Source organism: Trematosphaeria pertusa, assembly GCF_010094035.1.
Source record: "Trematosphaeria pertusa strain CBS 122368 unplaced genomic scaffold BU26scaffold_17, whole genome shotgun sequence".
Taxonomy (NCBI): Eukaryota; Fungi; Ascomycota; class Dothideomycetes; order Pleosporales; family Trematosphaeriaceae; genus Trematosphaeria; species Trematosphaeria pertusa.
This window is the reverse complement of record NW_022987228.1, coordinates 89,788-101,799: the sequence shown is the minus strand read 5'-3', so window position 1 is coordinate 101,799 and position 12,012 is coordinate 89,788. Positions and strand designations below refer to the sequence as shown.

At 56.6% G+C, this 12,012-nt stretch overlaps 5 protein-coding genes across 5 annotated transcripts; all 5 read left to right on the top strand.

Moving 5' to 3' along the window:
- Positions 1-102: 102 nt before the first annotated feature.
- On the top strand, positions 103-1,407 carry BU26DRAFT_465724 (aldo-keto reductase family 1 member C13). The gene is made up of 3 exons (XM_033825201.1): positions 103-477; positions 528-684; positions 735-1,407. The coding sequence occupies exons 1-3, from the start codon at positions 291-293 to the stop codon at positions 1,279-1,281; spliced, it is 891 nt and encodes a 296-aa protein (XP_033678224.1). The 5' UTR covers positions 103-290; the 3' UTR covers positions 1,282-1,407.
- Positions 1,408-1,729: 322 nt separating this feature from the next.
- On the top strand, positions 1,730-3,484 carry BU26DRAFT_437399 (DUF382-domain-containing protein; the record flags this gene model as incomplete). Its single annotated transcript, XM_033824234.1, has 2 exons — positions 1,730-1,810; positions 1,862-3,484. 2 exons carry the CDS (start codon positions 1,730-1,732, stop codon positions 3,482-3,484), a joined length of 1,704 nt encoding a protein of 567 aa, XP_033678223.1.
- A 665-nt stretch (positions 3,485-4,149) lies between these two features.
- BU26DRAFT_493027 (uncharacterized protein) lies at positions 4,150-6,201 on the top strand. Its single transcript, XM_033826138.1, has 2 exons — positions 4,150-4,814; positions 4,865-6,201. The coding sequence occupies exons 1-2, from the start codon at positions 4,219-4,221 to the stop codon at positions 5,946-5,948; spliced, it is 1,680 nt and encodes a 559-aa protein (XP_033678222.1). The 5' UTR covers positions 4,150-4,218; the 3' UTR covers positions 5,949-6,201.
- A 202-nt stretch (positions 6,202-6,403) lies between these two features.
- BU26DRAFT_113229 (DNA-directed rna polymeras-like protein III subunit) lies at positions 6,404-10,446 on the top strand. The gene is made up of 2 exons (XM_033819426.1): positions 6,404-6,463; positions 6,517-10,446. Exons 1-2 carry the CDS (start codon positions 6,449-6,451, stop codon positions 10,168-10,170), a joined length of 3,669 nt encoding a protein of 1,222 aa, XP_033678221.1. The 5' UTR covers positions 6,404-6,448; the 3' UTR covers positions 10,171-10,446.
- BU26DRAFT_113230 (uncharacterized protein) lies at positions 10,447-11,572 on the top strand. Its single transcript, XM_033819427.1, has 2 exons — positions 10,447-10,701; positions 10,755-11,572. The coding sequence occupies exon 2, from the start codon at positions 10,775-10,777 to the stop codon at positions 11,351-11,353; it is 579 nt and encodes a 192-aa protein (XP_033678220.1). The 5' UTR covers positions 10,447-10,701; positions 10,755-10,774; the 3' UTR covers positions 11,354-11,572.
- The last annotated feature ends 440 nt before the right edge of the window (positions 11,573-12,012 follow it).

Here is a 12,012-nt window from a genome sequence, read left to right as displayed (position 1 = left end):
GATGCGACTGCCTCCCCTCAAATACGATAACGTCACCAGTAAACCCCACCTTTGGCGTCCATTCCGCGAGGGGCTGCTTAGTGAACATTATGCCATTGTGTCCCCAGTTCCTTTAAATTCTCCACAGCCGGCTTGCCATCAAATTGATATTTCCAGAAGTTCCTCGCTTTATGTTCAAGACCCTGCCACGAATTGCACCCTTATTTTCCTGCACTAAGATCTAGTTTCCTTCTCACCGGCACTTACTTACACACCCCTCTCTTAGCCGATTGAGAAGCGCGTACTCAAGCATGGCGAATATTAACACACCAATTCCGTCGCTGAAGCTCAATGATGGAGCGTCAATGCCTATGCTTGGTTATGGAACCGGGACTGCTTGGTACAAAAGCGGAGAGGAAAGCAAGATCGACCAGGGCGTCATCGACGGCGTAAAGATGGCCATCAAGCTTGGATATACCCATCTTGATGGAGCAGAGAGTCAGTATCTACATGACCACTTGTGACCTCATGGCTGACTCTCTGTGTAGTGTACAAGACGGAGCCCGAATTAGGAATAGCCATCAAGGAGAGCGGGGTTCCTCGAGAGAAGCTCTACGTGGTCACCAAAGTCAACAACAACATCGGCGACATTGAGGGCGCTCTGAAGGCTAGCTTGAAGAAGCTCCAGTTGGACTACGTTGACCTGTATGTCCGCATTCTTCACGGCGTCTTGAACACATGACTAAGCAAGGCAGATACCTCATCCACAGCCCCTTCTGGGCCAAGACAGACGAGGAATTGCAGCAAGCATGGACAGCCATGGAGAAAGTTAAAGAGGCCGGCCTGACAAAGTCGATCGGAGTCTCGAACTACTCCCCAAAGAATCTCGACGCCACCCTCAAAACTGCCAAGGTAGTGCCAGTCTGCAACCAGATTGAGTTCCATCCCTACCTTCAGAGCGTCGATCTGCTCGAATACCACAAGAAGCACGGCATTGCGACCACAGCGTACGGGCCTCTCTCGGCAGTTACCAAGGCGAAGCCCGGCCCCATCGACGACTTCATGGCTGCCTTGTCCAAGAAGTATGCGGTCAGCGAAGGAGAGATATCGCTCAGGTGGTGCATCGATCAGGACGTCGTCCCCATTACCACGAGCAGCAAGGAGCAAAGGTTGTCTGATTATTTGCGGGCTGCTACTTTTAAGCTTACGCCGGCCGAGATCAAGCAGATCAATGATCTTGGGCAACAGAAGCACTACAGGGGATTCTGGTCGGCAAAGTTCGATGACAATGATAGATCATAGAAGCTGGCTGTACGCAACAGGCTTGGGCGGGTTCTAGCTTTGACGACTGTAAGCTAGGAGCATTTGACTTCTACCACTGTAGATAGTCTAATTCATACAGCCTGGGGGCCCCCCCTTGGATTCATGCCACAAGGATCCAGTGAAAGCGTGTTAGAATTGCCGGTCTAGGAAGGCACCAGTCACGTGCGACTTGCGCTAAAGTGCCAAGCCAACAACTTCCCGAAACTTCAGCGACTCGACCTCACCTGCTCCTCCAACTTCCTCTCAACGCCGCAATCTCTCAAACAGCCACAACAGCTTTTCGAAGGTTAGTAACGGTCCTGCATTGACTTTCGCCGCCAGCGCTGCCACGCTGTGCGGTTCGCGAGTCTTTCGTCGGTCCACCTAACTTGTAGGAACCGCAACCTCCGACTGATCGTGCTGCCGCGGACGGCAACAGACCGCAACTATGTCTGGAACTGCGGCGAACAGCGCAAAGAAGGCATCAAAGAACGCCTACCGCCGAGCCAAGAAGAAGTCAAAGCGCGCCGTAAGACTTCCTGCCCGTCACCGTAGTCTGGAGACACTAATGAAAGTGCAGGAGACCCCATCAGAAGCCGGTGACTCTGCGCGTGAGAGCGTATCTCCTGCTCCAGACGACAAGGCAAATAACGATGAACAGGCGGTCCGGCCCGCGGATCTGCTGGACGTGGACGATATCTCCAATCAATATGACCTCGACAATCCTCTCTTCGAGCAATACAAGAACGTCTTCGAGAAATTCCGGGAGCGCACTGAAGAGGAAACTGCGAAGGAGGACGACAAGCCAGAGATCTTCTATGAAGAGGATGACATTCCCGATGAGGAGGACGACTCCACGCCGAAGATCTCCAAGAAGGCCAGGAAGCAGATGAACAAACTGTCGGTGGCTCAGCTGAAGTCGATGGTCAAGAAGCCAGAACTGGTCGAGTGGACGGACGTGTCATCTTCGGACCCGCGTTTGCTGGTAGAGATCAAGGGCTACAAGAATGTTGTCCCCGTCCCGAACCACTGGTCTCTCAAGCGCGAATACTTATCGTCTAAGCGCGGTATTGAGAAGCCCCCGTTTGCATTGCCAAAGTTCATCCAAGAGACCGGCATCTCAGAGATGAGAGACGCCGTGCTAGAGAAGCAAGCCGAGATGACGCTGAAGCAAAAGCAGCGCGAGCGCGTACAAGGCAAGATTGGCAAGCTCGATATCGATTATGGCAAGCTTTACGACGCCTTCTTTCGCCGCCAGACAAAGCCCGAACTCACGCGCTACGGCGAGGTGTACTATGAGGGCAAAGAACTCGAGACAAACTTGGTCCATCTCAAGCCTGGTGTTTTGAGTGAGGAACTGAAGGATGCCCTAGGTATGGCGCCTGGACATCCACCACCGTGGCTCATCAATCAGCAACGCTTCGGACCTCCGCCATCGTACCCGAACCTGAAAATCCCCGGTGTCAACGCCCCCATACCTCCAGGCGCGTCATGGGGCTTCACCCCAGGCCAGTGGGGCAGACCGCCAGTCGATGACTCCACTCATCGCCCAATGTGGGGAGGAGATCCTCTTGGCCAAGGCATACTCCAGGAGCACCAGGCTCCCACGCAGCACGGCGAACCAGTGGAGCGGTCTATCTGGGGTATCTTGCGAGCTGAAGGGGAGAGTGATGAGGAAGAGAGTGACGAAGAAGAGGAGGACGAGGAGGAAGAAGAGCAGGACGGCGCCGAGGATGTGACAGGTATCCAGACTTCCATGACGACGGCTTCTGCTCTTCCGTCCGAGATTGGGGGAACGGAAACCATCGGTGGCGAGTTCACCTTGCGCAAACAGCGTAAAGGAATCGAGACCGAAGAGCCTGGTGCCCCTCGTACCGCGTACCAGGTTCTGCCAGAGAAGAATATCCAGGCATCAGGTTTCTTCGGCGGCGAACATGCGTACGATCTCGATGCTGCCCGGCGCGACACGTTCGGCGACAGCAATCAGCGAAAGCGTAAGGCTGGTGACATTGATGTCTCCGTTGATGTGGATGCTTTGGAGACTGATAAGTTGGATAAGGAGACATTGAGGAAGCAATACGAGGCACAGAGGAAGGCGGAGATGCAGGGGCAGTGGCAGAGCATTGATCAAGATGATTTGTCTCAAATGATCGCCGACGAGTCTCGTAAGCGGCAGAAGAGGGAGGAGCGTAGTAGGCGCTGATGGGTCTGCAAGACTGATACTCACACGATCAGCGGGTGAAGGAACAAGAACCGAGCGGCTTGTAAAGATTTTGTAAAGATACTGGCGTGGAATTTGCACGGGAGTCTTGTGGGGCACGGCTTAGTGGGCGTTCAACAGTCACGGTGGGTCACACGGGCATCTGCGCGGCGCATAAACTAGGGCGGCGGGATGGTGCGCATACCCAGCGATGGTGCAAATGCAATGAAGATCAAGATCTCTCACTTGCGAGGGCAGCTGTCGGATCCAATGGGTCGATAAGATGGTGGACAACAAGGCGTTGCTACAGTGACTGGTGACTGGCATGAAAGAAGATTGCAGATGGGCGTTGCAAGAACCCTCCACAAGTCTCGAAGGCCTGACCTGAACCATCCTGAGTCTTTCCGTTGGAATGCACGATTCCATCCGTCGCTAAGGGCATGAAGCTCCGTGTAACATGGATAGCTTGGGCGAGTCCTGGCCGGGCGTAATGCAAGGTCGGCAGGGCTCGCTGAGCTGGGTCGAGCCAAGATTAGGAGGACTGCGGTCACGTGCAAGACTTTTCGCGTCCGGGCTTGGTCTTGGCTCGAACTTCACTTTTTGCGCCCTCAGACGCAGACAGCTTGACAACCCGACCACGCCCGCGTCCCTCCTTCTATCACCGCACCCCACAACAGCTCGCTCTCTATTGTTTACGCGCTTCTAGCAGAAGGCTAACACCTTTGGCCGTCGCAGCCATGGACAGGGACAGAGATCGAGACCGAGATAGAGACCGAGATCGAGAGCGGAGGTTTGTCGCACCCAAGCCTTTGATATGTTTCAGCACGAAGCCGTGCTGCCTCTTGTCGCTCACTGGATGGCTTCACCTATCGTACACTGCTAACATGGCGCATAGAGACGACAGGTATTCGAACACATACCGGCCTCGCTCTCCTGGCCCTCGCGTTGACAGCTACCGCTCGACTCGCTCACCACCCCGTCGCGTCCCGCTGAGTGCGGACACGTACACACCCGCAAATCGCTCTTCTCGACCGCGAAGCCGATCGCCGGCCTATCGCAGGAGGTCTCGCAGCCCGAGACGCGATGAGGACCGTTGGAGGGCCAGGCCGCGATCACCGCCGCGCCGCGGATACTCTCCTCGAAGGGATGGTTACCGCAGTGACCGTGGCAGGTCGCCGCCGCCGCGTCGTGAGTATGACTCCTATACACGCTCGCCGCGCCGTGACAGGTCTCCGCCGCCTAGGGAGCGGGATCCCTCTCCGGCGAGGAGTCGCGGAGTACGGTCACCACCTCGCTCGAGCCGATATGAAGAGCCACGCTCCCGTGCTCATAGGTAAGCTGCATGTGGCTGTAGGCTCTAGTTTCATAGCTAACATCTTGGAGTCCCTACCGCCAGTACTCCCCAGCCCGCGACAGCAGAGATTATCGTCGGCGCTCACCCTCTCCGAGACGGGAACGTCCGGCGCCATTCGTAGCAGACACCTGGCGACGAAGATCGCCTTCGCCGGTCAGGCAACCATATGCGTCGAATGATGCGTCTGGCAGGGAGTCTGCAGCGACCTCGCGCCGTTCGTCGCCGCCACCAATCCATCCAAGCAGGGCTGCGCTTGTTACGGACGATAGACCGCTGAGAGAGCCAGTCTCAGCACCTCGGTCTCCGTACCGCGAGCGTTCGCCATTCCACGACCGAGAATACACCCGAGAGCGTGAGCGGTCTCCTCCGCGCCATCGAGACACCCCGCCCACGGGACCACGCGTCGACAGAGACCGAGACTTCGCTCCGCCGAGTGGGCCGTCATCCTTGTATCGCAATGGAGACAGCAGCTATTCAAGAGCTCCACCCACGGGCCCATCAAATCGCACCTATCCTTCCCCGGCTATCTCGCCGCCTGCTGGTCCTTCGAGCTCAACTCCGCAAGGGCCTGCGTTCTCGCGTGCAAGCAATCCTGTGCTTGCCGCTCCGACTCGCCCCCGGGGTGGTGGCCGTGGTGGGTTTGGATACGATGCGCCCCGTGACTTCTCTGGTCCTCCGCCTCGTCGAGGCTCTGCGGCATGGGGAGGACGAGGTGGAGGCGGCTTTTACGGTGGCCCGCCTTCTGGGCCTCGCGGCTCCGCGCCTGGACCGACTCCTTTTGCTCCACCCTTCCGTGGGTCGAGCAACAGCACTTCCACAACGTACCCGCGAACGCAGCGTTTCCGTGACCATCTCGCGGACCTGCCAAAGGAAGTTCCTGGTGGACAGAAAGCTCCGGAGTTGTACGACAAGAGCAAAATCCTCAAGCTCGAAGATGAGGCGCGCAAGCTGCGGGAGATGATTGAGCAGAAGGAGGCAGCTAAGCGGCAACATCTCAAAGAGTGGGATACTTTGGAGAGGGATGCCAATAACGCTGCATTGCGCGCTGAACTCGCTGAGCAGCAATTGAGGTCCCTGAACGGGGAGAGCGAGGTTGGTGGAGCGGCCTTCTAGTAGAAGCGTCCTGCTACCTACTCTGACGTTTGGTCTTCATGCTTGACGGGCTGGCCTAGTTGATGGAACGGGCGTAACAGATGCGCATATCTGCAGGCCTATAGGCAAGGTGATCTGGCGATCTGAAAAGTTGAATTGTATGATATGGCATTCAATGGCGAAAATTGCTTTCTACGGGCGGCGTGGTGCAGCTGGCGTTGGTGGACCCTGGAGCGCCTTGCACTGGTAGAGCTTCAATTGACTACTTATTGGGATATTGTCCGACCCCGCAAATGCAGGTGAAAATGCTCTTCAGAAACAGTATGGTAGAAGTGACAACGGCGCGGTCACTCACCTTGAGTAAAGGGTGAGCCCGCCGCAAGCGACCGATTGGTTCCCCACCCAAACTCTGACTCGCAGCAGCTGCGGCGACGCTAAAATATTTCGGACTTCCAAGGTTGAAGAACCACTCGCACCAAACCGGCAACAACCACCAATCTCTCTGGCCGGCGGTCGCAGACATGGTGGGCAAGAAGGTTGCTGCCCATCGCTCCCCACCGGCTTTCAGTCCCAACTGACAAACCCACAGGAGCCCCCGAAGCCGAAACCCAGAGCCGCCCCGCGCGGGGCGAAGGCGAAAGCTGCGCAAGCTGCACAAGCTCCAGTAGAGATCGCCGACAATGATACAGCTGGCGGTGCCGCGCAAGAGGAAGGAAGGCGAGCGCTGGCGGAAGATGTCGCCCCCGAAACTCGGACTTCAGCGCCCGACGCGGCGCATCCGCCGGCAGACAAGACGCGACGGCAGAAGGCGCCACTCAACAGCAGCGCCAAAGATGAATTCGCTGCTATGCTGGAGCCGTTCTACTATGGCAAGTCGCTGACAGATCCAATCAACACGGCCGAGGACAAATGGAATCTGCTGCCGGCATTCCTGAAGGTGAAGGGCCTGGTAAAGCAGCATGTCGACTCGTACAACCACTTCGTCGACGTCGAGCTCAAGAAGATTATCAAGGCGAATAGGTTTGTGAGGAGCGACTTCGATCCCAAGTTCCTGCTCGAATACACAGACATCCGAGTCCTGTCGCCGAACCGCGCGGAAGAAGACGACGTCCAGGAGCTCCGAAGCACCGTCACGCCGAACGAATGCCGTCTTCGCGACATGACCTACGCCGCGCCCATCGTCGTCGACATTGTATACACGAGAGGGAACACAAAAATCAAGCGGACGGGCGTCAAGATTGGGCGCATGCCGATCATGTTGAAGAGCAACAAGTGCGTGCTTGCAGGCAAGAATGACCGCGAAATGGCTTGCATGGACGAGTGTCCGCTAGACCCGGGCGGCTATTTCATCACGCGAGGACAGGAGAAGGTGATCCTGGTACAAGAGCAGCTCAACAAGAACCGTGTTATTGTCGAGACCGCAAAGGGCATCATGCAGGCGAGCGTCACCAGCTCGACGCACGAGAGGAGAACGAAGACGTACGTCATTCAGAAGAAGGGCCTTATGTTCCTGCGGCATAACACCTTGTCGGAAGAAGTACCTATCGTGTTCGTTCTGAAGGCGCTGGGTGTGCATTCCGACAAGGAGATCCTGCTCATGGTGGCGGGCGAGGACAGCGCATACCAGGATAACTTTGCTATCAACTTTGAGGCTTGCGGAAGGGAAGGGATCCATACGCAGGAAAAGGCTCTAGAGTATATCGGCCACCGCGTGCGGTTATCGAAGAAGCCGTTGGGCACCTCACGCATGCGCAACTACCACCTCGAGGCCATCGAGTGCCTGTCGTCCGTCATTCTTCCCCATGTCCCCGTCCACGGCACCAACTTCAAGCCAAAGGCGCTCTACGTTGCCTTGATGGCGCGCAGGGTTCTAATGGCGATGCAGGACCCGAAGCTTGTCGACGACCGCGATTACGTGGGCAACAAGCGTCTCGAGCTGTCCGGCCAGATGTTGTCCCTTCTCTTTGAGGATCACTTCAAGCGATTCAACCATGACTTCAAGCTGAGCATAGACAAGGTGCTCAAGAAGCAGAATCGCGCCCAAGAGTTCGATGCCTTCTCCCACTTCAGTGTACACAAGAACCATATCACGCTGGGTATTGAGCGCGCGATAGCCACCGGAAACTGGAGCCTAAAGCGTTTCAAGATGGACCGAGCTGGGGTTACGCATGTGCTAAGCAGGCTAAGCTACATTGCAGCGCTCGGCATGATGACGAGGATAACGAGCCAGTTCGAGAAGACGCGGAAGGTGTCCGGCCCTCGTGCCCTTCAGCCTTCCCAATTCGGCATGCTGTGCACCTCAGATACTCCTGAAGGTGAAGCGTGCGGTCTAGTTAAGAACCTTGCATTGATGACGCACATCACCACGGAGGACGACGAGGAGCCGGTTCGGAGGATCGTCTTCCTTCTGGGTGCGGAAGATATCTGCTCTCAGACTGGAGAGGAGATCCACGCCGAAGGTGTCTACGCTGTTTGCCTCAACGGTACTCCGATAGCGGTCACGGATACCCCGAAACGATTCCTGAATAGCTTCCGAAAGCTCAGACGAATGGGCCGCATCTCCGAATTCACGAGCATTCATATCAATCACGACTTCAACGAAGTGCACATTGCTACTGACGAAGGCCGCATCTGCCGGCCCATGATTGTGGTGGAGAACGGACGCTCCAAAGTCACCGCACGATACCTTAAGGCGCTACGGAAGGGCACGATGGATTTCGAAGATTTCATCACCCGTGGTCTCGTGGAGTACCTAGATGTCAACGAGGAGAACGATTCAAACATTGCGATCTATGAGAAGGAAATCGGCCCTCACACAACTCACCTTGAGATAGAGCCGTTCACGATTCTGGGTGCCGTTGCCGGTCTCATTCCGTATCCTCATCATAACCAGTCGCCGCGTAATACCTACCAGTGCGCTATGGGTAAACAAGCAATCGGCGCCATAGCGTACAATCAGTTCACAAGGATAGACACCTTGCTGTATCTGATGGTATACCCACAGCAGCCCATGGTGAAAACTCGGACTATCGAGCTCACCAAGTACGACAAACTTCCGGCTGGCCAGAATGCCACTGTTGCTGTCATGTCCTACTCTGGTTACGATATTGAGGATGCGTTGGTCCTTAATAAAGCCTCCTGCGACCGGGGGTTCGGACGATGCCAGGTCTTCAAGAAACACGTCACGCCGCTGAAGTCGTACGCGAATGGGACTCAGGATACTGTCAACGCCGCTGCGCTCGATGGAACCGACCGTAGGTATAGAGGCATCGGCGATGATGGCATTGCACAGGTGGGGGCGCGGATGAACCAGGGCGACTACTACCTCATGAAATCCGTGCCAGTAGATACCACGTCCAGCGCATCGACAGGGCAGACTAAGCCGACTCCTCTTCCTCATAAGCTTCCCGACCATTCATACGTCGACAAAGCCTGCATCACAGAGAACGAGGCTGGCACGACTCTCATAAAGCTCCTTTTCCGGCAGACACGGAGACCCGAGCTGGGCGACAAGTTCTCGTCGCGCCATGGTCAGAAGGGCGTCGTGGGTCTTATTTCGCCTCAAGAGGACATGCCGTTCAATGACCAGGGCGTGTGCCCGGACATCATCATGAATCCCCACGGTTTCCCGTCTCGAATGACGGTCGGCAAGATGATGGAGCTGCTATCAGGCAAGGCTGGCGTCCTCCGCGGGACTCTGGAGTATGGCACCGCCTTTGGAGGCAGCAAGGTCGAAGACATGGCTGAGATCCTCGTCCGTAACGGCTTCAGCTATACTGGCAAAGACTATCTCACCTCCGGTATCACGGGCGAGGCCCTGCAGTTCTACGTCTTCTTCGGCCCCATCTACTATCAGAAGCTCAAGCACATGGTGCAGGACAAGATGCACTCTCGCGCCCGCGGACCGCGCGCTATCCTCACACGCCAGCCCACCGAAGGCCGTGCTCGAGACGGTGGCCTGCGCCTGGGAGAAATGGAGCGCGATTGCTTGATTGCGTATGGTGCTTCCCAGCTGCTGCTCGAGCGGCTGATGATCTCCTCAGATGCACATCAGGTCGATGTGTGCGAGAAGTGCGGACAGATGGGCAGCTTAGGGTACTGCAAGATGTGCGAGAGCGAAGCGCATATACGCCATCTGACGATGCCCTATGCGGCGAAACTGCTCATTCAGGAGCTGGGCAGTATGAATGTCAAGGTCACGATTGGGCTGGAGGACGAGTTTCCGAGGGAGGATAACGAGTGAGGACTACAGGAGTGCGGTAGCAGTGGAGGCAAGGAGCTGGTAAAAAGTTCATGGGCTTTGTTTGGGTCTGATATGCATAGCGCGGCGTGATGGGCCTAGTGGAGTCTTCCTATCTATATGCATTTTGGGCGTTGATATGTCGGTTGGTCCTTCGTCTATTATCTCACTTCAGACATCTTCTAGTATGGGGCCCCTCTCATCCCTCTGTATTGTTTGGCATTCCAGATAACCCTGGTGGCGAGCTTTTCCACGGGCCGTTACTCGTTGCGGTTCCCCCACCCCGAAGAATCACCTCCAGATCGGTGCCAAACTGTCCGGTCGGTTCGCCATTTCCTGAGGACGAAAGCTTGAGGAAGTAACAGCCATGTAGCGCGACGTCGTTGCCCTCAGACCGCTCCTGCCCTCCTTTCCCTCCCTTTCCCGCAAACATCGTTCCGAATAGCAGCACACCATACTCAGCAGCCCCATCCGCGATCTGCAACGCTCCAACCCACACGCCTCTAACGTTGCCCTCTGGGCCAGATACATACGGTATAGCACCCTGAATCCCTCCAGACCAAAACCCATACTCACCCATACTCCAGCGCCCACCCCACCGCCGCCAATGTCCGTGTCCTCCTCCACCTCCGCCTCCCCGCCGCCGCCCACCCCTCCGTCCCTCAAAGCCCCCACGCACCGCCGCGCCAAAACCTGCAAATACACCATCTACGCCTTCTTCCTCCTGTGGCTGCTCGCCGGGATCGTCGCGCTCATCGGCAGCCTCGCCACGCTCAAGCCAGGTGCTGCGGCGGCGGCAGCGGCGGAGAAGGCAAACATGCAGCCTGGCGTGCTTCAAGCCCCCGCTGCGTATCCGTATCATCGTCGGCGCTCGACTCTCCCGCGTTCAAACTCAAACTCCTCTCCAGGCGGTGGCGGCGGCTCGATCAACCTGACCGTCACGCTTACGGTTCCGCGCCACCGGCGCTCGGGCGGGGAGAGAGAGGCGCTGGCTGCGGGCGTGAGGGCGGCTTTCGGGGCGTTTCAGGCGCGGACTGGGGCGCTGGTGGCGAAGATGCTGGAGGAGGGGTACTTTAGTGGCGTCGAGGACGAGGAGGGGAGGCAGATGCATGCCGAGATGGAGGTCACGCTGAGTAGCAATTTGACGGCGAGTTGGGGGTGTGATGAGGGGTGGTGTGGGGGTTAAGTGGAGTAGGAAGGAGATCTTGCTAGGGACTTTGGTGGTTGCTTGGTGTTTGGGTGGTTGAAGGACGTTCTGGGTGGGTTTTCCTTGTTGTACTGTTTGACATGGAGAAGGTTTGTGGTCGGGAGTCGAGTATGTCCTTTATGGGTCACAGCGGAGGATCAGGGAGGCTGGGGGAAGTCTGAAAGTTCGTTCTTGTATCTCATTGCGAGAAAAGGCTTGAGCTTTTCTGCAGTGTCCTGTCTTGGTTCCTCCTACGTACTCATCCCGCCAGTGCGCGGGACCCTGAAGACCGTTAAGCTCCTTCATTCAAAATTAAGCTCGTCTTGGTCCCTCAACCAATACACAGGGTCCTGAAGTCCCCCAGTCTCCCGCATCCAAAGTCGGCTCATCAGGGGTGAAGGCTCGGGCCGTTTTCCTTTGGTAATCTCCAGCTGCCCTTCACTTCGGCCTCGATCGTTGTATAGCATCCCAAAGTCTCCGTTTCGTCTGCTCGCTCAGCGCGGGAAAGTACCTCCAGAACAGCTCTCGGTGTGAGAAGAGGTATGCAATACGGTCCGCCGGCTCTAGGTAGTCCATGATCTGGTCATTCAGCTCCACCGGAAGCCTGCCCAAGTTTGACCCCGACCCTTTGTCATCCGGGCCTCGAGTGTTGGGAGTCG

Coding starts and splice junctions, on each gene's coding strand:
- BU26DRAFT_465724 (XM_033825201.1), top strand. CDS start 291: ATGGCGAATATTAACACACCAATTCCGTCGCTGAAGCTCAATGATGGA. Junction 478..527: donor CCATCTTGATGGAGCAGAGA/GTCAGTATCTAC, acceptor CTCTCTGTGTAG/TGTACAAGACGGAGCCCGAA. Junction 685..734: donor CAGTTGGACTACGTTGACCT/GTATGTCCGCAT, acceptor TAAGCAAGGCAG/ATACCTCATCCACAGCCCCT.
- BU26DRAFT_493027 (XM_033826138.1), top strand. CDS start 4,219: ATGGACAGGGACAGAGATCGAGACCGAGATAGAGACCGAGATCGAGAG. Junction 4,815..4,864: donor CCACGCTCCCGTGCTCATAG/GTAAGCTGCATG, acceptor AACATCTTGGAG/TCCCTACCGCCAGTACTCCC.
- BU26DRAFT_113230 (XM_033819427.1), top strand. CDS start 10,775: ATGTCCGTGTCCTCCTCCACCTCCGCCTCCCCGCCGCCGCCCACCCCT.